General features: G+C 39.5%; 1 protein-coding gene across 1 annotated transcript in view; it reads left to right on the top strand.

Moving 5' to 3' along the window:
• DOCK8 (dedicator of cytokinesis 8) overlaps positions 1-27,097 on the top strand; it is a 231,738-nt gene that overhangs the window by 84,130 nt on the left and 120,511 nt on the right. Inside the window, exons 5-10 of the mRNA XM_060102256.1 lie at positions 5,245-5,368; positions 9,885-10,097; positions 14,468-14,553; positions 18,563-18,629; positions 20,605-20,754; positions 24,003-24,083. Coding sequence (XP_059958239.1) covers positions 5,245-5,368; positions 9,885-10,097; positions 14,468-14,553; positions 18,563-18,629; positions 20,605-20,754; positions 24,003-24,083 — 721 coding nt within the window. The remainder of the gene's footprint in view (positions 1-5,244; positions 5,369-9,884; positions 10,098-14,467; positions 14,554-18,562; positions 18,630-20,604; positions 20,755-24,002; positions 24,084-27,097) is intronic.

The following is a 27,097-nucleotide window of genomic DNA, read 5'->3' as shown; positions in this document are numbered from 1 at the left end:
CTGAACATTCAGGGTGGTGAAAAACCAGTCTGTAAATATCCAAGCCAAGCCTCTGTGCCATCTTACAAATATTTTTGCACTGAATTTTTCAGGAAAACAACTATCATGTAAATATAGGGTAAATTAAACTTTGTGCTGATTAGAGCTCTACAAGAGTTTTCCCCCATTTTGGAAAATCACATTACTGACAGCAGTGCTGCTTTGTGGTGTTTGAGTCACCCATACAACACATCTGTTGCAGTCTGCTTTTGTAGGTGTTATATATACAACGATTCTTCCTACAGGTGCAAACAGCTATTTCATTATGTTCTCTGGTGTAGTTGTGTCCAAGCATTTGCATATTTACATACATGCTATTTTAGGTATTATGTTTCTTTTATTTCTCATTTATATAACAGCTGGGACATTTTATTGACTTCTAAAAATGAGAAAGTTGATGGGTTATAAAGGTGGCCTTATAAAACATTTGTTACAGAGAAAGACAGTGTTGGATCTGACAGATTTGAAAACACTTGTGTGAGAGGAAAACGATATAGATATTTGCTTGTTAGAGTTTCATTCATTCTCCCATTCAACAAATGTTTAGAAAATATCTCCTGAGAATAAGGCACCAAAGAAGATGCAAAGAGGAATACACAGGAATCCTAGCTCTAAAGGACTCCCTGTCCTCAGCAAAGTCATAGTCTAGTGAGAGAGAGCACATATTTAGCAGGGGAGATAAAAATGTAGACAAGTAATTAGACTGTAACATAGAATATTATAAAAGCTTCTAAGAGAAATACAAACAGCATGCTTTGAAAATTCAGAGAAGGGAGCAGTTACTTCTGGCCAGGTTAGGGAAGGCTTGGTGCAAGTTCTGGCCTTTAAATTGGGCTTTCGTGGGAGTGGATTTATGGGGATGGGGAGTCTGCGTGTAAGAAGTCAAGAGTGGCTCAGTGATTTCCACAGCTGGATTGCTCTTTGTCACTGCATAGGCTGATGAGCCTGGCTTGCTTTCCATACTTTTAGAAAGCAAATAGCTAAGCACCTTGACAGCCAGAGCAACAAATGCATGTCATAATAAGCAATTATTGATCAGGGAGACATTTTTATGGTGTTTTGGGAGTAACTGAATTATATTCACTGATGTGTTTGAATTTTAATTGTTTACCAGTTCACTGGGAGTAAAATATGGAGTAATAAAACAGATGATACCCCATTCCTTGATATCCCAGCTCTCCTTGAGCATGACCTTCCTTCAGAATTACCTTAATCACCCAGGATGAAAGACAAAGTCTAAGGGCTTTTATGATGCTGCTCATAACACTCATGAAATGTTTCACTGTCACTATGGGTAATACACCAAGAATAAATAGCATGTAAACAAGTTTAATTACTTCAGAGTTTTACTGTCCACCAAGAAACCAAACACATTAAGTTATTCACTCTTTAGTTCATTAAAGAAAATTACAGAGAAAATAATGCTTATAGTATTTACCATCACCCAGAGGATGCCAGTAAACAGCAATGCATACAAAATTGTCAAAATATATGGAAATAAGATGAGATAAACAAGCAACCATGGCACCGTTCTATTCATTAGATTAATGGTCATTTGCAAAAGTCATGAAGAGAAAAGCACTATGATTTTTAGAGCAAGGAAACAAAACTTTGTGCTATAGGCATGAAAAAGATAAAATGAAATTCATTCAAGGCATCTTCCAGTCTAAGTAACAGAGGCAAACAGTTCAAGTAGGAAAATACATTTCTCCCAAAAAGAGAACAGTACTTTGTGCTTCTGTGTAGTTTGAATCTTTCCTTACTAAGTTAAAATCTAAAACTTTCCTCTATCCTGCATGAGCAGCACTATTTGTCTGATTTAAAAGTCTCAGTTATAGAATCTGAGTGGCAAATGTCCTATAGACTTATGAGGGTGGGAGGGAACACAGGTGGCCATTACTCTACTCCTCTGGCCCCTAAATGGGACTCAAAGCCATTATCACAGATAGCAAGGACATAAAAGACTATTCCTAGGTATTATAGAGAAATGTAATATCAGCAAGGAGATAATTGAGGAATAAAAGAGCTAACTAAATCAGTGTTTGACTGTATGGTTATGGATGACAAAGACATGTCCATAGACCAAGGGGGGAAAGCAGAGGTGGGGGGGATGGTGGTGGTGGTGGGATGAATTGGGAGATTGGGATTGACATATATACACTAATATGTATAAAATAGATAACTAATAAGAACCTGCTGTATATATATAAAAAAAGGCATCCATAGAAAGCAAAGCGGCTTCATTAAGCATGGTCCTCCAGAGGAAAGTAGTTTTTTCCACTATGATGCATTAAAATATATGTGATAGAGTTTGGGGTTCATTCCTCTGACATACTAAGATAAGTGCTTTTTCTGAAGTCCTCAGAAAATCTTACTTCACTTGAAAGGAATATTTTGCATAGGTTGAACTGGAACGAGAATAGCCCTAAAGTATAATTCTTATGATTTTTCAAATCTTATCTTTATTCCATGAATACATACATTTTAGTGCCTATGATGTGAAATCTATCCTGGACCATTACATTAAAAGAAATCTTCAACAATACTGAGTTGTATCTTTTTTTTTTTCCCTTTGCTTATAATATCTTATTCATTGGTCTAATTTGGATTATTTGTCCACTGACAGGGACAATTGGCATATAATTGAGCCATATTCTCTAATACTATTTAATAAACATCATTAAGTAGTGGCAGATATTCACTGAATTATGGCCATAAGCCAAGAAATCTTCTAAGTATTTTACATATGAGAATTTATTTATTGCATGCAATAGAACTGATGACCTAGGTATTATTCTAATTCTTATTATCTTCATAAGGAAATTGAGGCATAAAGAAGTAGACTAATTTGCCTTAAGTCACACAGCTTGCAAGCTGTGGAGCCAGGACTTAAATCCATTCACTCCTGCTTCAGTGAGACCACCATCCTATAATAAACCGCAGTGAAGTATCAGCCCTTATGTTGAATGACTATTAAATGTACATACTATCCTAATTAATGCCAGGCATAATCCGAAACTGTCCGTTGATTTGGAGGTAATTATAATTCATTCTTTTTAGACTAAAGTTCTGTGAGTTTTGACAAATGCATACAGTTGTGTAACCACTATTACAATCAAGATACAGAACAGTTCCATGCCCCACCCACCCCCCAAATTCCCCCAGGCCTCTTTGTGGTCAACCCCTTTCTCTACGCCCAGACCCTGGCAAGCCACTGATCTCTTTTCTGTCTCTATAGCTTTTCCTTTTCCAGAATGTCATATAAATGGAATCATGCAGTTATCTTTTTATTTTTTTCCTGGCTTCTTTTACTTAGTATTGAATACTTGCTCTGTGCCACTGTGCATAACCCAACACTTCGCCCCCCCAGAGTTGTAAACTGTATTTGGATCATTGCTAGTAGCTCTCCTACATTTCCTGCTTTACCTGTCTTCCATCTGATCTGCCTAATAAATCCTAACCTCATTTCACGTCCCTTTACCAGCTTGTTCAGTGGTTTCCTAATAGTGTGGAAAATCAAACAAAACAGGTGCATATTTGTGTAGTTGAGTTTGCAGCATGTTTTCCAGGAGACCTTTGAGTCATAAAAATGGGGAACACACATGTTGGTTTCTATAGTTATTATTTGACAGTGTATATCTGTTGCCTTTTTTGTGATGGTCTAACTTCTTTCTCCAGTGACAGTGCTAGACATCATATTAAACCCTTTCCATAGCAACACATTTTAAAAAATTGAAGTATAGTTGATTTACAATTGTGTGTTAGCTACAAGTGCATAGCAAAGTGATTCAGTTATATATGTATATGTGTGTATATATATATATATGTTTTCAGAATATTTTCCATTATAGGTTATTATAAGATATTAAGTATAGTTCCCTGTGCTATACAGTAAATCCTTGTTGCTTATCTATTTTATTTTATTTTTTTTGAATTTTTGAATTTTATTTTATTTATTTTTTATACAGCAGGTTCTTATTAGTTATCTATTTTATACACATTAGTGTGTATATGTCAATCCCAATGACTATACTACCCAAAGCAATCTACAGATTCAATGCAATTCCTATCAAATTACCAGTGCAATTTTTACAGAACTAGAACAAAAAATCTTAAAATCTGTATGGAGACACAAAAGATCCCGAATAGCTAAAGCAGTCTTGAGGGAAAAAAATGGAGCTGGAGGAGTCAGACTCCCTGACTTCAGACTATACTACAAAGCTACAGTAATCAAGACAATATAGTAGTGGCACAAAAACAGAAATATAGATTAATGGAACAGGATAGAAAGCCCGGAGATAAACCCACGCACCTATGGTCAACTAATCTATGACAAAGGAGGCAAGGATATACAATGGAGAAAAAAGTCTCTTCATTAGTGGTGCCGGGAAAACTGGACAGCTACATGTAAAAGAATGAAATTAGAACACTCCCTAACACCATACACAAAAATAAGCTTATCTATTTTATGTGTAGTAGTTTGTATCTGTTAATCCCATACTCCTAATTTATGCCCCCCCCCTTTCCGCTTTGGTAGCCGTAAGTTTGTTTTCTATGTCTGTGAGTCTGTTTCTGTTTTGTTTAGATTCATTTGTATTATTTTTTAGATTCTACATATAAGTGATATATAATATTTGCAAAATTTTTTAAACACAAGTTTAATGGTGTGTATGCAGTGGTGATTGAGAATGGCAGCAAAGACTTTCGGTACATAAATCATTTATTTCTATTTTTTCTTAACCATGTTCTGCCTTTTTTAGTCATTACTAAGAACATTGATTTGGAGATTAAATGTTTTCCTCTATTTTTATCTTCAAACGACCTTTATTCACTGCGTCTGCACTTTGTTAGATTTATTCCAGCCTCTTACACTAGGGTCATAGTTTAGCTTCAGCTTGGAGCCAAATGCCCCACAGCTGAAATGGCCGCACCTCTGAAGTGGCATTTTCCCAGGCCACTCCTGCCTTTAATAATGAGCCAGCCAGGAAGCAAGTTTGTATCTCATTACAACAGAGCCTTGTGTTAGGCCTGGTGCATAATTAGATGTGAAGAATTACAACTGGTCCTCTCTTTGCAAGATCTTTCAGCACCATGTCTGCACTTAAGCCATTACTTTTATTTTAATCTAATGATTTTGCCTCTCTCTCTCTCTCTCTCCCTCTCCCTCCTTCCACACTCTCTCTTATTTAATAACAACAATGAAAGAAACCAAGGAAGTTCGGAGATTTGCGGCTTTAAAAAGACTGGATCCCGAAAAGATTTTCACAAGACGCTTCAGAAACAGACGTTTGAGTCAGAAACCTTGGAGTGCAGTGAACCCAGCACTCAGGTATTTCCTACCAACAAACACGGTTGCCAGGTTACTGGACGTTCTTCCATGGCATGCTGGCGATCTTTTTTGAAACTAATAAAAAGGCTAGACTCATAGAATATTGGAATAGGAGGAATTCTACCATTAGAGTCAGTGATTTTTTTTTCAAACTTGTTTATAGCTATAGACATTGGTGTTCAAATGAAAATAGATGAAAGTGGAGGGGCTCTAACTGGGGAGGGGGGGGAATTGGGCCCATCCCTATAATGATTCCTACAGAGACTCAGAGGTGCCCCCAAGCCTAAGGCAGGCTGCAGCATGACTGAAAGCTCCACACTGAGGCAGACTGTCTATCACATACCAACTCTATAACCTCAGACAGGATAACTCAACTCTCTGGGCTTCAGTTTCCTCTCCTGGAAAACAAGGATGATAAAAGTACCCAACTCATGAAGTTGTTTGAGTATTAAATGAGTTAATGTGTGTAAAGCATTTAAGACAATTCCAGCTCACACTTTGCACCCTATAAATATTGGCTACTGCTGCTGCTGCTGTTGTTGTTATTATTAATTACTATTACAGAGTAGTTACAGTTTAAAAATCAGTGCTCTATACACCTGTGTTCATAGAGCATTATTCACCGTAGCCAGAAGGTGGAAACAGCCCAGTGTCCATGGGCAGATGAATGGATAAACTAAATGTGGCATATACATACAATGGAATATTATTCAACCTTAAAAAGGGGGGAAATTCTGACATACTACAACATGGGGATGAACCTTGAATACATTATGCTGAGTGAAATAAACCAGTTACAAAAGAACCAATACTGTATGATTCCATTTATATAAGGTACCTAGAGTAGTCAAGATTCATAAATATATAAAGGTAAAACGTTGTTTGCCAGGGGCTGGGGAGGAGTAGGAATGAGGAGTTACGGTTTAATGGGTATAGAGTTTCAGTTTTACAGAATGAAAAGAGTTCTGGAGACTGGTTGCACAACAATGTGAATGTAATGAACATTACTGAGCTGTACATTAAAAAATGATGAAATGGTAAATTTTATGTTGCATATATACTTGACACAATTTTAAAAAGATTTTAAAAACCAGTGCTCTGGGGCTTCCCTAGTGGTGAGGTGGTTGGGAGTCCGCCTGCTGATGCAGGGGACACGGGTTCGTGCCCCGGTCCGGGAGGATCACACGTGCCGCGGAGTGGCTGGGCCTGTGAGCCATGGCCGCTGAGCCTGCGCGTCTGGAGCCTGTGCTCTGCAGCAGGAGAGGCCACAGCAGTGAGAGGCCCGCGTATCACAAAAAAAAAAACAAAAAAAAAAACCAATGCTCGGGTCCAATCTGTCCATTTTATAGGTAAGAAAAATAAAACATAGAGGAAGAAACGTGTCCAAGTTTGCACAGGACTTCTTCTAAACCAATATAGTTTTCAGCTTCCAGGTGCCCTCATAACACAAGCATCTCGACATGCTGAATATGACTAGAGGTTTTAAATAATACCTATTTTTTCAAACTACAGTCAGGCTGACTACTTATCTCTGCAGAGGAATCAGCCATCAATTCCAGTGCTGAACCTGGTGGGCTTACTGAGGAATGGGATATCTGTATGCTGTCCTCTGTGGGAAATTTCAGGGGTTTTTCATTGGTAATTTTGACTAAATTCAGCTTTCATCATGTAGGTGACCAGCTAAATTGTTCCTTGTATCAGTCAGACAGATGAAACACTAGGTATTTCCACAGAAGAAATTTAACATAGGGAAATGGTTAAACACATTTTGGAGGACTGCGAGAACCAAAAAGGAAAATTGAAGTCATACAGAAATTGTAACTACAAGAAACAGCACGCCACCCTAAGCCTGGGGTCTGTGGCAGTGGTTCTCAAACCTAAGCTTCATCAGAACCCCCTGAAGGGCTTGTCGGAACACAGAAGGCTGGGCCCCACTCCAGAGTTTCTGCTTCACTGGGTCTGGAGTGGGGCTTGAGAATTTGCATTTCTAAACAGCATTTCCCAGGAGTTGCTGATAAACATGGTCCCAGGACCATGTTTGAGATGCATGGGTCTAGTGGGAGGAGCTTGGAGTTATCAGAACCTAGCAGCTCAGAAGAGGGGCCTCAGAGCTAGGACTCAAATATCTGAGGAGGGGGCACAGCCTAGTCAGTGGTGTCGTCAGAGGAGAGACCTCACAGGGGCTGGGAGTCTGGACTTAGACCTCCTGGGAGAAGGAATTGCCCAGTTGGTGCTGATACCTCCAAGGAAGGTAAGATGAGGGTTGTTCTGGAAGTGCCAAAGAAACAGAAGACTAGGACCAATGGCCATAACCAAGGTGAGAGGAACTGCAGGCAGAGAGGAAAGGGTCAGTCCCTTTTCCCTCCCCCAGCCATCCAGTCTCCCTGGAGTGCTCCCTGTTGGCAGAACCTAAAGGGAGAAGGAGCAAAGCAGAAATGTGATTTGCTGAGTTGCAGACCCAGCACCACAGAGCAGAGCATAAAAGGGTAAATTCAAGAGGTGAGTGTCCAGCACAGCCATAAAGCACACTCATTTCTTCAGCACACTAACACAGCACTCAAGTCATCGGCTGGGTTTCAGAGCCAAGTTATACAAGAGAGGTGTGGTTTTAAGTATCAGACTAGTACTCATCATGGAGAGATGCTCAGTCCAGCAACATCCTCCCTTTCAATCATTTTTTTTAATTAATTTATTTTTGTCTGCGTTGGGTCTTCATTGCTGTGCGCGGGCTTTCTCCATTTGCGGTGAGCGGGGGCTACTCTTCGTTGCGGTGCGCAGGCTTCTCATTGCAGTGGCTTCTCTTGTTGTGGAGCACGGGCTCTAGGCACGGGGGCTTCAGTAGCTGTGGCACACAGGCTCAGTAGTTGTGGCTCACGGGCTTAGTTGCTCCACGGCCTGTGGGATCTTCCTGGATCAGGGATCGAACCTGTGTCCCCTGCATTGGCAGGCGGATTCTTAACTGCTGTGCCACCAGGGAAGCCCTTTTCAATCATTTTTATGCACCTTATTGAGTGGAATTGTGAGGCCAAATGCCTGAATTTCATAAGTTAAATATATATATGATGTGAATCCATGGTACACATAATATTTCATAAAAATTATATTATATACAATATTGTATAACTTCCTCTTTTTTATTAACAAGACAATATACTGTGATCATCTTTCTCTTCCAATGGCAGCACATTTTTCTGTTTTTCAATGACTGCCTAATGTTCCACTGTATGAAAGTTCCAAAATCTCTTAATCTGAAAAGTTTCTTTCGAGGGGGGCATTTAGGTTGTTTCTATTATTTTGTTATTACAGAGTTCCAGAGATACTCTTGTCCTCACATCTTTGCTCACTTGTCCAGTTGTGGCCTTAGAATAAATTCTGAAGATAGATAAAGACATCAATAACTATCTATCTATCTATCTATCTATTTATCTATCTATCTACATCTTTACATCCTTTTAAAGAGTGTTGGGAAATCCAATTCAGTTTCCCAAGCATCTTACAAATTCTAAGACGGACAAAACTATTAATAATTAAATTATTACCATTGATTATTGTTAACACATTCAGTTTAGATAAAATTTATGATCTAGGAGAGTAACACTTTTATGAGGTAGACAGATGTCACCAAAAATATGTATTATGGAGATATTGTACAGTAGTATGTCCATGTAATAGTATTTTGAGAATAACATTTTACCGTAAATTTTACAGGTGTTTATAACAGATCCATCTATTATTCTTACAACATATTCTTGATTATGATTGTATGTTTTATGCCAAGTCTGTAGTTAGGTATCCATTTCCCAATTTCCAGGACATTTCTCGTGGAATGAAGTGGCCATTTTGTGACTGAAATAAGACAGTTTTTTTCAAACACACTGCAGCTGAGTGAATACTGCTGGAATAGCAAACGCTCTTTTTTTTTTTTTTTTCCTGGTGTTTATTCCTGTAACTGCTACTACAGTCCTGTAGGAAAGTGTTCCCATGCCCACATCTCTGTCTTCGGAAACATACTATTCAGCTTTGGAGTTTATATAAAATTTAATTTAGAAGGCTTCTCACAGATCGTCTTATTTTCCAGTTTCGAAAGCCAAGCTCTGGAGTTGGGATTAGGATGAGGTCCCTTTACTCCCCAGTCCAGTCTCTGCTTTTTTTAAACACCTTATTCCGGTTCTGTTCTGCTTGAGCACAAGGCATGAGTAGGGTTCATAAGAGGTTTGGCTCCCAATCTCCAGGAGAGAGCATGCCCCAAACTAACAGCAATACAGAACTGTTTTCAAACTTTTCCTCAAGAACAGGTGTATCTACATCTGATGAGTTAATTACCTGCTTCCAGGCAGGAAGGATACATTTAATTTTAGGATACCCAGTCCAGGAAGCTATGATGTGATTCTTGTCAGAAATTCTTTGAGACCCAACCCTGCAGTCTCACATTGGAGCAGTCTTGAGACATTCCAGACCCTTTAGTTCTCATTTTAGACCCATGATCTCTCTCACCAAGACATGTCTTTTTTCACAGGCAGGCCCCTGCCACTTGAACGTGCTGTGCGATGTATCTGGGAAAGGCCCCATCACTGCCTGTGACTTTGACCTCCGCAGCCTGCAGCCTGATTTGCGGCTGAAAAACCTCATGCAACAAGTGAGTGCCGAGGACTTTGAGAAGCAGAATGAGGAGGCCCGGAGGACCAATCGGCATGCCGAGCTCTTTGCCCTTTACCCATCAGTGGATGAGGTGGGTGTGACCATCTTTATGCTGGAGAATTTCAATGAAGACACAGGGAGCCTCCAGGAAAATATTATTGTTTGTCATTACTGTATAGTAATGTCAGGATGCTTACTTGTGTGACTTCTGGGCTGTTCTTTTCATTAAGGCAAGCCTGTGTAACAGCAGAGCAAATTATTGATCAATCATACAGATGAGGTTCCTTAATAACAACTAGGATTTTCATAGCACTTTACAGAACACTTTCACTGATACTGTCTCATTTAATCCTCAGAACATTCCAAGGGTCTACATGCAGCAAGCCCACTCAGCCAGTCAAACCATTAAGTTACTTGAAGGTGTGTTTTGCAGCTAATCTATCAATATATGTATTACTTAATCCCTGATGTTCGTTAGTGCTCTGTTAAGATTTTTTGTTTTTTGTTGGATGGTCTCTATGAACAACCAGAGAATGAACAACCAGAGAGACCTGCTTTGAAAACATTCCAGTCGAAAATAATCATAGCTGTGTTCCCAATGCATAGAACACCCAGATCTTGATTGTCCACTCTATGTAGTGGAGCTGACCTGAAACAACTTGATTTAGGCTTTGCCTTTGGTCGTTCCTGGGGGCACTTTGGATGGGATGGCGGATGACCGTTATTCAAGCCTGTTCAGGCTCCTTTACAAGAGGCTCCTAGTCTTCCGTTCTGCATGTCAGAATATCTACATTTCTGCGTCTTGCCAGAAACGGATTGCCACAATATATCTTTGCTGTCCAAATTTTATTAAAAGCTGAGTTGCAGGAAATAAGATTTAGGGAAATTTTGCATAAAAGATATGCCATCCTTCCATGCCTCTAAGTATTTGAAATGTGATCTTTGGATCAATCAAAACCATCAGGGAGCCTCACTCTCACACCTTGTGAATCCCCCACCCCTGTGAATTGTTTGCTTATTTGCCCTTCGATGAGCTTACTAGTTAGTGGTCAGCAAAAAAAGACAATAAGGGAAATAGCAGTTATTTGATATGATATGTCCACTGTGCAAATATTATTAAGGATATTGACCTACTCATCATGCAGCACCCGCCTCAATGAGGATCCAAAAAAAAATTGTCCCTCAAACCTTCAGACAAAGAAGAATTATGCTCCCACTGAGAAAATGTGTATGCTTAGAGATTGTCACATCTTGTAATCAGCTCCACAAAATTCGTTACTTGGAGTCAAATTTCTGTTCACCTCTACTAAATCTGGTGGCTTACTTATTGGTGTCCTGAATTTACTTCAGCTTTCTTTTTTTCTTATCCTTATTTTCCAACCACCTTGGTTTTCTCTTCTATTTATTTTATTTGCAATGGCTTCAAATCCTTTTTTTTAATTGTCAGGGGCCTCGAATCCTCTTCTGAATGAGGCAGATTAAAAATAAATATGAATTATGTGGGCAGTGTTATCATCTCCATCTTCAGATTACAAAGTAAGAATTAGAGATGTTAAATAACTTGTTCAAGATACAGCAGGTAAATTGAATTATAGAATGGGGAATCCAAACCCATTAACTCCAAATTTTATGTTTAACTGTTTATTTATCTATATATGGCTACCTGGTATATGAGCACACCTAATGGAAATCCAAAGATGACATAAACAATCACATCTTGTAACTTTTCAGTTTCCATCTACAGCTTTAAAACTTCTTACCAAATTTGTCAAGAAATATTATATCTGACTGATATGACCTTCACTTGCATTCCTCTTCCTCCCAATTCCATGATGGAGGTGCCAAAAGGTAATAAAGACCCAAAGTGGACACAAGTAGAGAGAAAACAGTTAAAGGGTGAGGAGAAGACTACCAGTGAGACATCAGCTCATTAAAGTCTCCTTCATGAGATTAAATGGGAGGATATCCAGGCTTGATTACAAGGATGAATCATAGACTATTTTGAAGGAATTTTGTTTTATGGTCTTTAAACAATGCAGAAACTCAATTGAGACTAAAAGTTATGATCTAGAGGATGTCCTAATGGAGCCTGCCATACTAAGTGGAGAGGAATGCTTTGTGATTAGTGTATAGTTTATTTGGAAATTGCTAAGTCTAAAATGTTAGAGGGCTTCTATACCAGCCCTTTAATGTGTTGGAGTTGTACACACAGAAATTGCATTTGTTCTTGTAATTTGTACTTTCTCCAGAGAAAGTCCTGTAGAAAAAAGGGTAACTTTCTGGCCTACCATGAAATGATTACAAGTGCTGAATTTTTTGACACCACATTAGTGAAATTATTTTATATTATTATTACTTTATTTCCCAATGAAAAAAAAGAAGAGAGGTGAACTCTTACATCCAAATTATGACTGAGTATACAGGGGATGCAAAAGTAGAATTCAACCACCAAGCTTCTATGAGGTGAGCTTTTTCCCTGATTCACTCTGATTCTATAAAAGGCATCCTATGTGTTGATCCATACGAAGGGTGCCACTATACTCCAAATCGTAGAGGAGTTTGCATTAGGACTCTTTTGGTTGCAAGTGATGGAACCCAACTAAAAACCAATTTTTTTTAAAAAAGGTAGGGACTTATTGGCTCACATAATGAAATCACAAGTAGGCAGATGTAGAATTGGCCTCAGGATCCATTGGGTCAGCTGATGGAAGAACATCATCTCTCATATTATCCCTTTCTGTCTTATGATCTCTCTCTCTCTCTCTCTCTCTCTCTCTCTCTCTGCCTTTCTCCCTCTCTCTCTTTCTCTCTCTCTCATTGTAAATATCTATCTGTTTTCTCCCAGGAAGAGGAAAACAACAGGTATCCAGTACAACTTCACATTTCCTCTTCTGCTTTATTGGCAATTCATTCTTATTTCAGATAACTGTAAAGGTGCAAGAAATTCATATAGATTAGAGTTAGCAAATATATGAATATGTAGACTTTGGAACCTGGATTAACAAACTAACTGTAAAAAAAACTGAGAGAGCTGGGGAAGTTTGGAACTGACTACGTATTTCGTGACAATAGGACATTATTTTAAAAAAGTAATAATAGTATTATGGTACGTGTTTTTAAAAAGTCCTTATCTTTTAGAGATCTGTACTGAAATATTCACAGATGAAAATATATGATATGTGGGGCCTTGCTTCTAAGCTTCCAACACTGAATGGGGGAAGGTAGTAGGAGGGAGTATAGATGAAACCAAGTTGCCCATGAGTTGAAATTGTTAAAGCTAGGTGAGAGGTAAATGTGGTTCATTACATTCTTCTCTCTACCTTTGTATATATTTACAATTTTCCAAGTGAAAAGCTTTTTAAAAAGGATCCCAAAGCTCTGAATCCAGACCAAAGGCAGTCTTGGAAACCCATGAGTGTCTTTACGGTGAGGTTGTTTTCCAGTAAGGGGCCCCTTCCCTTTCAGATGTGTCTGTTCTGATCACCCTGAAAATTCCAGCTTGCTCTGAGAGACTTCAGCTCAGTGTAGGTATCGGAACAGAATTTTAAAATTCTTCTGGTTGCTGTGGGGTATTTGGGATATCATTTATAGCCCAGGAAAATACAATTAGACATGGCTCTATTCGTTGCACCCTTGTGAGCTGCAGACCACTCATCAGAGTTTGTATAGCCTACTACAAGAGCAAGAATTAAAGTTCTCAGGGAAACTTGCACTGTTGATCTTTGCATGCATGACTATGCTTAAGATACTGTGATAGTTCACATTTGAATGTTAAAAGTTACAACAGGAACTTGATACTTCCCTTTAAGTACCTTGGTCCCTATGTAGTAAAATAGACAGACGTATCTCTTAAATTTGTCATTACTAAGCTTCTCTATACTTAGAACTTTAGCAAGTTCTAGCTGGACATGTCTATTTAGAACATACAAATTCAACCCCACATCTCTATCATCTGTTTAAGAAAACAGTAAACCGAGAAAGACACTGTATTATAGTTTTAATGGTTTACAGCCTCAGGTGAACTGTTCTGACTCAGATCTCCAATCTGAAACTCACATATTTACAAGTAAAGCCTTTGGCAGGAGAAATATTCTGTGTCCTTAGAGCCAGCCAAAAAAAAAAAAGTCAACAATAAGTATAAGATTTTGCATTGCCATCTGGTGGATGTTACTAAGCCATATCCATGTTCACATTTCCTTCCTTCCTCCCTCAGTCTCTTTGTCTTAAATGCTTGGCTTTCTGAAAGGAGAAAATGTTTGCTGTAAATGCTGACTTTGAAGCATAGGGGTTGGATAGTAAACTCTCTTGTAAAAGTCAATGTGTTATTCTGCAATTAGAAATAAAGCAAATGCAAGCTGTCTTGCATGGTGGCTAGCAGCCTTCCCTTCCCCGAGTTAACTTCAACTGAGACTCTTCATGGGAATTCACTACTGATTTCTTTTACAATGTGATTAACAATAGGAGGATGCTGTGGAAATACGCCCGGTACCAGACTGTCCTAAGGAACATCTGGGCAACAGAATATTGGTCAAGTTGCTGACCCTGAAGTAAGTATGAGCAGACACTAATCACTACATTGAGGTCTGTCTTGCCTTTCAAATACAGACTGTGTCTTTACCATCAGAGCTTGAATCGGGGAGGACCCCCAACACACTTTTAACAGTGCCCTGTGAGGTAGTAGAAAGAGCAGAGTTTGGAGTCAGCTATTCCCAGAATCTAATCCTGCCAAGCCTTTGACAGTCATTCTTCTATGACAGGGAAGGCAAAACACTAAGGTTAGGCATGTAGGTAATTAATTGAGTGAAGTGGCCTACATTAAGAAAAATAACGGTAAAAGCCAATGGTGTGCTGGAGTCCGCTCTAACTCCTGAGAGCTGATTGTATACTTCTCTTCCCAACTCTTTATTCAGTGAAGTCACGTTGGTAGCTTGAAATTGGCCATAGTGAAATGGTGGAAGTATTTACAACACTGAACTCAGAAAATGCTACAACTTAGAGCCTTTTTTTTTTTTTTAGAGGCTTGTTTGTTAAACATTTACCAGCACACCACTGTTAAAACACAATGAAAAATGCAACTAAAACTCAGTCTCAGTGCCAGTGGACAATATAGAGTAGTGGGGACTGCAGCAAACTATCTCAACGGGGCACCCACTACTGGCTAGGGTCAATTCTTGCCATCCAAGTAAACAAGCCCATTTTGGTCAATTGTCTGATATTTTTTTTAAGAGAAGCTAGAAATCCAGATTTTTCTGCATAATTTCCTGACTTCTTAAATATTTTCTGATTTCCTTCTTAAGTACCACACGTTTCAAAAAGAACATGTCTGAAATCTGGATTCATCTCATGGGCCACATTTGCTTTAAAGCAATTGTTTCCATATTTTTTTATTGTATTTAGAAGTCACACATCCTCTGCATGTGTGTATTCATTTTTTATTTGTTTATTAAATATTATATTATAAAACATACATAAATGAGGCATTTTGAAGGATGAACTCAATAAATAAAAATAAATTATAGTATTTTCTTCCTGCATTCCAGTGGATTGTCTTGCCTACCCCCTGGAGTGCTTGCCTGCCTCCCTTTCCTCTTTGCAGACTGCTGCTTTAGAGAATTAGTTCTTCCACTTCTTCATAGGCTCTTTTGAAAATATTAAGTTGTGAATGCTCTACCAAGGCAAAAGTTCATAAGCATAACATTTTTTCATACCCTATTAGGAAGGTCATCCATCTCTTGAAGTCAATTCATGGACCCCTTAGGCAGCACCTGATTTGCAATTAGAGCCTTTGGATTCTGGATTCAAGACTATGTTTCAGCCCTGGGGACTTCTCTAGGATTTTGAGTTCTTGTAAATGAAGTAGTGAGACCAGATCTCAAAGTTCCTATGTGCCATAAATTTCTGATTCTATTGCGGAGCCTCCCGAATTCTCTGCTCAGAACACAAGCCAGCATGACTGCTTACACAGGTGTGGAGATCTCTTGATGTTGTAACACCCTCCTTAAGCCAGTTCTACCAGTAGGATGGGGGGAGCAGTTCGGACGTTTTGTCTTGTACACGGAGATGAGCAGCCGATAAGTGAGTTCTGTATCAAGCAATGGGTACAGAAAGGCAAACTCTAGCCCTTCCGAGCTGACCCGGAAGGGGGAACCTCCTAGCCCTTCAGCAGGAGGACTGAGTAGAAGTGGCTGATCGGTCCCCCTCTGCATTCATTGTTCAGGAAATCCACCCTATTGCCTGAGGCACTCACCCACCCACCACAGGAAGCTCATCAGATACAGCAGCTATGCCCTTTGGGATTGGAGGAATTCTTCCCTGTGATGCATGACACTAAGTCTCCTAGATGTTTTCCATAAATAAATGGTAGCTCTTCTCACAAGTGGTAACACGTGGTCACTAAGATAGTCATGTAATATTATTAAAAAAAAATTGAGTCACTTGGATTTCTCTTGATGAAGATTGTGAAGTGTAGTTTCTAGTTATTTTTCCCCCAAACTGCCAAAGCAGAAATTAAGTAGAATCACAGTGTTTGCTCAATGTATACTTGACCTACTCCAGTATCTTAAATAGTATTCATACCAACATATGCCTGCAATAGGGGAGAGGAACCAGAGATCATCCTGTCTTTCACTACTTTAAATAAACTGGATAAAAGAAAGCAAGTTCTTATAGGTAAACCTAGAATGTTTAAATATGAACAGTAAAAATTTAATAATGTTAAATTTTATTTGTGAAATATGCATAATGTAAAATTTGCCATCACAACCATTTTTAGTGGTGTTTCAGTGGCATTAAGTACACTCACACTGTTGTACACCTATCACCACCATCCATCTCCAGAACTCTTTTCACCTCTTCAAATTGGAATTTTGTACCCACTTAACAATAATTCCCATTTCTCTCTCCCACCATTCCCTCATTTAAGTGGAATTATATAATGCATGTCCTTTTGTGACTGGTTTATTTCACTTATACAGTGTCTTCAACATTTTTCCATATGGTAGGATGTGTCAGAATTTCCTTTCTTTTCAAGACTGAATAATATTCCATTGTATGGATATACCACATTCTATTGATCCATTCATCCCTTGATGGACACCTGAGTTTGCTTCCACCTTCTGGCTACTGTGGATAATGGTGCTCCTTGACATTGTTTATAAAGCATATTCACACACATTATCTTCCACAATGCTTACAACAATCCTAGGGAATGGGAAGAGCAGGTGTCCCTTCCTCATGTTACAGATAAATAAATGCAACTGGGAAAAGTAAGTAACCTGATTAAGATCCCAGAGTTAGCAAACAGTGGGAGAGGGAACAGAGCCCAGGTCTGTCTGACTCAGTGCCCTACGAATTTGCCCTCATGCCTTACTGCCTCATTTCCAAAAGTGCCATTTGACCAACTCACTCTTGTCTGTGGTTACCTCTGCCCAAATATTCTTCTTCAAAAGTCCTCTTTTTAGACAAAGCTATCTAATGATAAGGCCATCCTCTCACATATGCCTTGAAACAAAATTTGACCTAATTTATCTGACTTCTGCAATAACAGTGATCCAGGGCCTGATTAGTAGGGCTCTTAGCTGGCAGTATCATGGATTGTTAACCTGAGAAATTTGGAAGGTGAACATCTCTGCTCCATGTGCATCCTATAACGTGTGGCAGGATTATGCTTTGGGGATGCCCTCTCTTCAAACCCACCATTTCCGGGGGAATTGGCAATTAGGGCCATATGAGAGCTGCTCTTTCCAGCTCTCATTGGATCCACACACCTCAGTGTTTATCAGCAGTGCTCAGTCCCCTCCCTCCACCTCAGGTCAGCAGCTACCCTGGCAGTGGAGTTAGGAAGGGCCAGATATTCACACACATCATAACCTAACCTAAAGAAAAGCAACTGAACTTTCTTTTTTGTACTAGGTGAAAAGCCCCAGCCCTTAAAATTGAATAATAGAGCTTTCTATTCTAGCAGTAATCTGTAAACTGTAAACAAGACCTTTAGCTAAGACAGAGACTCAATCCTCTGAAAACACAGCAACTACAATGGTAAGAAGTGCCATACTGGATCAGACCAAGGATCTGTTCCACCCGCTCTCTATTGCAGGGTCACCAGCAAGCACTTTTGGGGAGAATGTACCATCCACTATGATCTCAAATGATTAGGAGTTTTCCCATGAACCTCCCATATTTCTCCACTAACATTCCAGTGTGATTCTCACATGCATAGAGCTACCCAAATACTTCTGAAAACAACTTACTTTTTTTTTTTTTTTTTTTGGTACGCGGGCCTCTCACTGTTGTGGCCTCTCCCGTTGCGGAGCACAGGCTCCGGACGCACAGGCTCAGCGACCACGGCTCATGGGCCCAGCCGCTCCGCGGCATGTGGGGTCTTCCCAGACCGGGACACGAACCCGTATCCCCTGCATCGGCAGGCGGACTCTCAACCACTGCGCCACCAGGGAAGCCCCAACTTACATTTTTAACCAGATTATATATCCAGGCACTTTCAGAAAATTCAGAATTATCTAAGTTAAAACTATATGTTTTTCTCTCTTTCTTTGACAGGTTTGAGATTGAAATTGAGCCTCTGTTTGCCAGCATTGCCCTCTATGATGTTAAAGAAAGGAAAAAGGTAAGACAGCAAAATAAAGCCCAACCCTGAGGGCATCGCATTTTGTTCATTGTCTTGGGTTTCATGTTTTTAAATCTCACTTCTATGTAGGAAAGCCACGTCAGATTTGAAAGCAAATGACCTTTGATATGTCCAGTTCTATTGCCTTTTCAGTTTTTAAAGAAGTGACCTGGGAATTTATGTTCTTTGAAGAACCTTTACGAGAAAGTCGGCTGGAGGTGGTAGCCTGGCTGAGATAGAGAAGTGAAATAGTGACATATGGGGTTACACATAAAACAAAGCAATGTAAACACGGCTATAAGAAGCCCAGTGCAAGTATATTGTGCTTTTAATTGAAAAGATTTCTCCATGAATGTCTTAATGTTTAGTCATTTTGTAACTCCTAAAGGAGGACACAAATAGCAAAACCAGAGGAGACGTTTCTGCCCCTCTACCCATAACCATTCAGTAGTTAAGGAAGTGTGTATATTTTGAATAAATATTAATAATCACTAAGATTTGTATTGGTCAACCTCCCACACACACATTCAGTGGTTTAAAGCTGAATGGTTTAAATGGTTTAAAGTGGTTTAATGGTTTAAGTGGTTTAAATGGTTTACAGTGGTTTAAAGCTCAGATTTGCACAGGCATCAGAATCACCCGGAGGGCTTGCTAAAAGAGATGGTGGGCGCCCCCCCCCCAGAGTTTCTGATTCAGTAAATCTGGATGGGGCCTAAGAATCTGCATTTCGAACAGGTCCCCGGGTGATGCTGAAGCTGCTGGTCAGGGGGCCACATATGGAGAACCCTTGGCTAGAAGAAGGAGAATTTTCTGCCTTTGTCTCTTAACAATCCAGAGTAGGAAGGTGTGGGGTCAACAGTGGTCTGCTCCACTCAGGCATTCGGGAACCCAAGTGGCAGTGTCTCCTCCATCTTCAATATGTGCCCTCCCCAGTCACTCTTGTCACTGCCACTACAGCCCCCAGAAAAAGGGGAAAAGCTGGTGGGGGTGTGGGGTGGTGTTGGAGCCTGGAAGTTAGATACATCATCACTTGTGCTCGCAATTCACTGGAAAGAATCTAGTCACATGCTCACTCCTAACTCTACAGGGGAGGCTGGTAAATGTAGTCTCTGCCCGGGAGCCACTTCCTGGCTGTAAATCTATTAGTGATGAAGGGGAAACCCAACTCTACAGTGGTTCTTAAGTAACACTGCACCGGTGAGCTCAGGAGCACTCATCGTGACATGCTCTTGCTTGAAATCTTTAATGGATCCTCACTACCTGCAAATTAAAAACAAATTCTTCAGCTTCCATGCCCGGCTTTCTTCAGGATGGCTCTCATCTGCTTTCTTTCCCTCGAGAGCCTAGGCAGAGTCAAGCCAGGCTCCTTGATGTTAACTAAAGTCACTCCACGTGTTCCAGCCTCTGAGATATCTGTGGTGCACTCTCTCCCTGGTACACAGTCCCCCTCCAGCTCTGCTTGGTGGAACCTTCTTCCAAGGCCTATCCATCTCACATGCCTCCCCCATGGAAAGCATTCCCCATGCCCCCAACTGGATGTGACCTCTCACCTTCGGGAACTTCCACAGCACTTTTTTGTATGCGTGTGATCACTTATATTTTGCTCTTACTGTAGTTAGTATGCATTTGCCTTTTCCCTCATTCTTGTTTGTAAATTAATTGAGAGCCAAAGTAATGCCTTGCTTTTCTTCAATCCAGTACCTAGCACATCACTGAAATTCAGGAGATACTGGTGGGTTAATAAAAATTTTAATGTTTCAAAGAACATCTCTCAAATGACTCAGAAATATCTAGAGACTGTAACAAAGTATGTATCAGATTTTCCAGCAGCCACTAGTCATAAACCAGGTCTACGGTTATACTTATTTCTTTGGTGAAACTTGGTGGGTTTTTCTTTTCCACTTTTTTTATTAACATGTTTAGACCATGAGAACAATAGGTATAACTCATTTTTCATTTTGCCACTCATTTACAGATCTCAGAAAATTTTCACTGTGACCTGAACTCTGACCAATTCAAAGGATTTCTGCGCGCTCACACGCCCTCTGTTGCCACATCCAGTCAGGCAAGATCTGCGGTATTCTCAGTCACCTATCCATCCTCGGACATCTACCTAGTAGTCAAGGTAGTTCAACACAATCTGATTTGCACAGTCTGATGTTCTCATTGTTGCATTACTCCCAGTGAATGTTTAGAGTGAAAGAGGTATCAGAAAATATTACATGTCCTCTGTGAGATTCGCTTTGTTTCCCTCTCAACTTTACTCCTTTTCCTTTAAAAGCAAATTGAGTTGGGTACTAGAATGACTATGGATTTTGGAGTCAAACAGTCCTAGGTCTGAGTCCTGGCTTTGCAACTTAGTAGCTATATGACTTTGGGCAATTACCTAACCTTTCTGAGACTTAGTTTCTTCATCTGTAAAGTGGAGATAATAACACCTCCCTCAATGAGTAGTTGTGATTACAGAATAAAACCTGGCATGTATAGACACCCTTCCTTCTGACAAGGAAAACACCCTCAGCTATCCAGCTCTGGGATGCTGCTGTGGAGAAAAATCTCAGACAGAGTCTCCTAATCATGTTCACATTTTTCTAAAGGCCCAGAGTTAAATGTCCGAAAATCCAGGCTCTGACAGTTTGAGGTGTGGGTTATAGAGTCCAAGCTTCACTCTCCCTTTTCATCACCATCTCACAGACTGAGTATGTCTAGTGAGAGTCAAAATCTGCGGGCAGTTCTAAGTGGAAAGACCTTTCATTCTAGGTTGTACTCTTTGCTGATGTAAGAAAACCAGAGACTTTCTCTACACACCGAAATGGCTGGTTAGAAGTTAACAGCAAACATTGAGTATTTTATCTACTTTAAGCCAAATAATTAGTCTCTTTGACTCTTTACCCTCAAATTTAAAAAAAAAAAAGTCCTGGTGTTTTAATTTCATGTACACCCAGCATTCTAGGATTGGGACATTTTCTAGTTAGCACAATGTTTTATGTCCATAATCTCATTGATTCCCCCATGATCCCATGAGAGTAGCATACAGGTTCCAAAGACTTCAGGTGATGTGGAGGTCACTTAACAAGAGGCAGATGTCCTTCCATTCTAGCTCCCTTTACACCGTTTTACAAAAATTCTGAAAGGTCATTATAGCTTGAAGGGAACATTTAAGTTTCTGGAAAATAGAGTTAAAATTCTATTGCTGAAAAGACACATCTGTTGTTGTCAAACTTAATGTGTGTCCTTTTCATTGCAATATTACTTAGACATACAGGAAAATTAGCTTAAAGTCCACTCTAGCAAGCTGTAGCAGCTTGCAGTTACTTTGAAAATTCACTCTAGCCTGGGAAATCAAAGAAGCCAATACCAGTTCCATAGATCCAAATTTTACTTCCAATTCCAATTCTCAGTGGATGACTTTATTTTGGGTAACCCATAGCAGTCTGCTAAATATCAGTCGTTACCTATGGGTGACTATTTACTTACTTACTAAGTATATTCCAAAATTTTCAGATGTATAAATGCATTCATTTGGCAGTGATAAACATTCTCTAAATTGTCTGGATAGAGTTAAGAAATTTAAATCTACTCAGTAAGACAGTCCCTGGTTTGCTTCTGATTTGTTTTTCTTTATTGTAATACCACAATTGTTGCTTCTTTCCCTCTAAATAGGGCTGAGGGTAGCCTCTTTACCTTAAAGAAATTTCCAGGCAATTCTGATATGCCCCTTTCCCCTACCTGCCATGGTTATGAGGACTGAGGCATTTCTTTTACATATCAATCCTGAAGGACCATATAGTAGGCTCTCATAGCAGCCGGCAGCTCCTTCTCGCAAAGTACCTGAAGTTAGCCAACTCGGTGAAGGGAATAGTAGCTGCTGATCTGGTCGAATCTGGATCCTCCTTCCAAATTCTGGAGATCCCTCTCCTGTGGGTTCCATGATATAGATGCAAAGTCATGGCATTCCCATTCTTTGCTTCAGGATTCTAATGAAAAGGTTCTTTATCTCTGTTCAAAGTTCATTTTAAAGACCACATTTCTATCCAGTGACCTCATGGAAAAATTAGCTTCTTTCCACTTTGCTGTATAAACTCCCGACCATAAATTTCAGGAGGATAGGGACCAGGCTTATCCTGTTCACCACCTTGGCTCCCCAACAGCTACCCTATAGAAAGGACTCAACAAATGTTTTTTGAACAAGTGAATAGGTGAATGATCGCTGACTAACAGGAAAATGGGTTAGTCTCTACCTCGAGTGTTATGTGTCCATGGCCTCAACCTGGTGCATCTCTCAGGAGGATCAGCCTTGTCTTCAGGCTATGGCAGTGGGAAGGGGTTTTTAAGTTCCTCTGTGAGACGAGAGACTTAATGCTTGCACTCTCCTTGAGACAGATGTTCATTGAGCAGCCCCATGCCATTTCCTTTGAAATTCCATGAAACACCGTCTACCACTTGGGTGTTTCTGGTTTAAATACTTTGTGCCTAATTGATAATGCCTGTTAAGAATGTGTGCCTTTTAGGATATGTTGACCCAAACTTCTTCTTCAAGGATTATCTCAACTAATAACACAGACTAATGGGACTAAATCCATTTGTTTTTCTCTTCCACATATAAGTTAAATTAAATTTTCTTTGAGCAGAGGGTTAGACAATTTTAAATTTCTGCTTTTTTTTCTCTTAAACATGGTGCCTAGATTTATGGCCAGCCAGGTCCTTCACTTGAAGCAAGATGGAAGACGATGCTTGACAGTAGTAATTCATATTACCAGCCAGTTAGCAAAGTGAGAAGCTCTACCATCCTACTGCTTTCAAGTTCCTTTCCAAGTCTGTTAAATCCAGAGAAGCAGCCCTAATAGGAAACACAAGGGAGACAATTACAGATAATTTATTCTGTTCATTTATTCATTTTGTGGAAGGTTTTAGTCCCCAACCTGACTTTCACAGAGGTCATATGTCTTTTTTCATTGTAAGCAATAATAAACAAAATGAACTATTCACATCCTACATATGTCTCGTGGGTTTTGTATTAAAAAATAACTTTTATTGTATTTTTTATTATAGGCATAATACATGTTTATTGTTTAAAAACAGAAAATACATGTAAGCAATAGGAAGAAAATAAAGATAGTACATAATCCCACCATACAAAGACAAATACTATTAATATTTGCTGTGTATCTATCGTCCTTTTAATATGCCTTTATGATTTTTTTTACCAAACTGTGTAATATTCTTCGTACTAATTTTTTAAATCAAAAAACATATATTATGGACATCTGATGTCATCAAATATTGTCATAAGACACTATTTTGCTGGTTGCATAGATTCCATTATACAAATGTAATTCACGCACTTTGTTTTAATATTATTTTTGTTGGTAGATTGAAAAAGTCCTTCAGCAGGGAGAGATTGGAGACTGTGCAGAACCCTACATGGTTATCAAAGAAAGTGATGGTGGAAAGGTATGCTATTTTGAGTATTGCTAAATGGTAACATTTTAGAATAAGCAGACGTTTTTCAGAAGTCTCCCATAAAATAGTTAATGGAGTTTAGTCCATAATGTGTCCCCATATGAAGCACTAATAAATTATATTCAAACAAAATAAGGAAGGGAAACTTCATCAATGACAACTTTTTTTTTTTTTTTTTTTCTTTTTGTGGTATGTGGGCCTCTCACTGTTGTGGCCTCTCCCGTTGCGGAGCACAGGCTCCGGACGCGCAGGCCCAGCGGCCATGGCTCACGGGCCCAGCCGCTCCGCGGCATATGGGATCCTCCCAGACCGGGGCACGAACCCGTATCCCCTGCATCGGCAGGCGGACTCTCAACCACTGCACCACCAGGGAGCCCCAATGACAACTTTTTAAAGAAATAAACTATTAAACTCAGCAAATGATGATGTACACACCAATGTCTAATTACAAAACTTGACTAGGGCAAAAACGCATCCTGTTGTCTTGGTTCTGAGGCCTGGACTCGGTTGGGAAGGCCACAGACACCCCACAAAACTGAACAGTGCCACAGCTCCTCTAGCTTCCTCCACATCATGGGCCACCACCCTTTCTGATCTGGATATTTGGACATTAGCTGAGACTGCTGTACATCATAAATTTATTAGTACAACATAGGTACTGAGCCATGAAAAGGACATCTCTTCTCAGCACCCATTTGCAAAAGTTTCCAACATAATTTTTAAAACATGGCCTTTTTGGAATAAGACTTGCCCAACAGCATCCTACTGCAGACTCATAAATTTCAAGTAAGATTTATTGAACTCAAGATAACTTGGTTTTTTTCATCTACCTTTTATCCTGAACTTAGAATGATTACCTTGGAAGTGTTGTCAACCTAATAAGGAGGTTGTTAGGAACCCTTATAGATCTTTCTGGAATCTTCCAAGACAACTTTGGAAAAACAGGCTCTCTTAAGAGCTTGATAGAGATGATGTACAAAACTTTTCATCCCAAGGTTCTCTCATGCGAATCTAGTGTAGCTAGCACCTAAAAGAGGTACTTGTTGATTAGGTAGTATAATAAGCCCCAATACTTTTGGGTGTTTTGTTTGCTTGTTTGTTTGTTTAGCTGAAGGTATATTTAATAATTGAATGTAGGCTTTCTTTAATTCTTTAAATTCCTCCTTTTCTATTCTGTATTTCCTTATCAGTTGGACTTCTGGCCTGAGATGTGTTGTTTTTCTGCCCATTCCCTCTTTTTAATCAGTAGGGTAGAGATTTTGGAGATGGCTGTCATATCCATGGCAGAGGCAGTTGACTTGGTGCTGGTGCCATATTGGTTTTTCTTTTTTCTTATATCTTTATTGGAGTATAATTGCTTTAAAATGTTGTATTAGTTTCTGCTGTACAACAAAGTGAATCAGCTATATGTATACATATATCCCCATATCTCCTCCCACCCTCCCTATCCCACCCCTCTAGGTCGTCACAAAGCATTGAGCTGATTTCCCCGTGCTACGCAGCAGCTTCCCACTAGCCATCCATTTTACATTTGGTAGTGTATATATGTCAATGCTACTCTCTCACTTCTTCCCAGCTTCCCCTATCCCCCTATGTCCTCAAGTCCGTTCTCTATGTCTGTGTCTTTATTCCTGCCCTACCACTGGGTTCATCAGTACTGTTTTCTTAGATTCCATATTTGTGCATGAGCATACAGTATTTGTTTTTCTCTTTCTGACTTACTTCACTCTGTATGACATACTCTAGGTCCATCCACCTCATTACAAATAAGTCAATTTCATTCCTTTTTACAGCTAAGTAATATTCCATTGAATATATGTGCCACATCTTCTTTATCCATTCATCTGTTGATGGACATTTAGGTTGCTTCCATGTCCTGGCTATTGTAAATAGTGCTGCAATGAACATTGTGGTACATGTATCTTTTTGAATTATGGTTTTCTCAGGGTATATGCCCAGTAGTTGGATCATATGGTAGTTCTATTTTTAGTTTTATAAGTAACCTCCATACTGTTCTCCATAGTGGTTCTATCAATTTTCATTCCCACCAACAGTGCAGGAGAGTTCCCTTTTCTCCACACCCTCTCCAGCATTTATTGTTTGTAGATTTGTTGATGAGGGCCATCCTGACTGGTGTGAGGTGATATTTCACTGTGGTTTTGATTTGCGTATCTCTAATGAATAGTGGTGCTGAGCATCTTTTCATGTGTTTGTTGGCAATCTGTATGTCTTCTTTGGAGAAATGTCTGTTTAGGTCTTATGCACATATTTTGACTGAATCGTTTTTTGATATTGAGCTGCATGAGCTGCTTTGTATATTTTGGAGATTAATCCTTTGTCAGTTGCTTCGTTTGCAAATATTTTCTCCCATTCTGAAGGTTGTCTTTTCGTCTTGTTTATGGTTTCCTTTGCTCTGCAAAAGCTTTTAAGTTTCATTAGGTCCCATTTGTTTATTTTTTATTTTATTTCCATTACTCTAGGAGGTGGGTCAAAAAGGATCTTGTTGTGATTTATGTCATAGAGTGTTCTGCCTATGTTTTCCTCTAAGAGTTTTATAGTGTCTGGCCTTACATTTAGGTCTTTAATCCACTTGGAGTTTATTTTTGTGTACAGTGTTAGGAAGTGTTCTAATTTCATTCTTTTACATGTAGCTGTCCAGTTTTCCCAGCACCACTTATTGAAGAGGCTGTCTTTTCTCCACTGTATATTCTTGCCTCCTTTGTCAAAGATAAGGTGACCATATGTGCATGGGTTTATCTCTAGGCTTTCTATCCTGTTCCATTGATCTATATTTCTATTTTTGTGCCAGTAGCACACTGTCTTGATTACTGTAGCTTTGTAGTAGAGTCTGAAGTCAAGGAGCCTGATTCCTCCAGCTCTGTCTTTCTTTCTCAAGATTGCTTTGGCTATTCGGGGTCTTTTGTGTTTCCATACAAATTATAAACTTTTTTGTTCTAGTTCTGTGAAATATGCCATTGGTAATTTGATAGGGATTGCATTGAATC

The sequence above is a fragment of the Mesoplodon densirostris genome, chromosome 6 (assembly GCF_025265405.1).
Source record: "Mesoplodon densirostris isolate mMesDen1 chromosome 6, mMesDen1 primary haplotype, whole genome shotgun sequence".
NCBI classification, from domain to species: Eukaryota; Metazoa; Chordata; class Mammalia; order Artiodactyla; family Ziphiidae; genus Mesoplodon; species Mesoplodon densirostris.
Note: the sequence above shows the minus strand (reverse complement) of the source record. Positions and strands in the feature narration are given on the sequence as shown.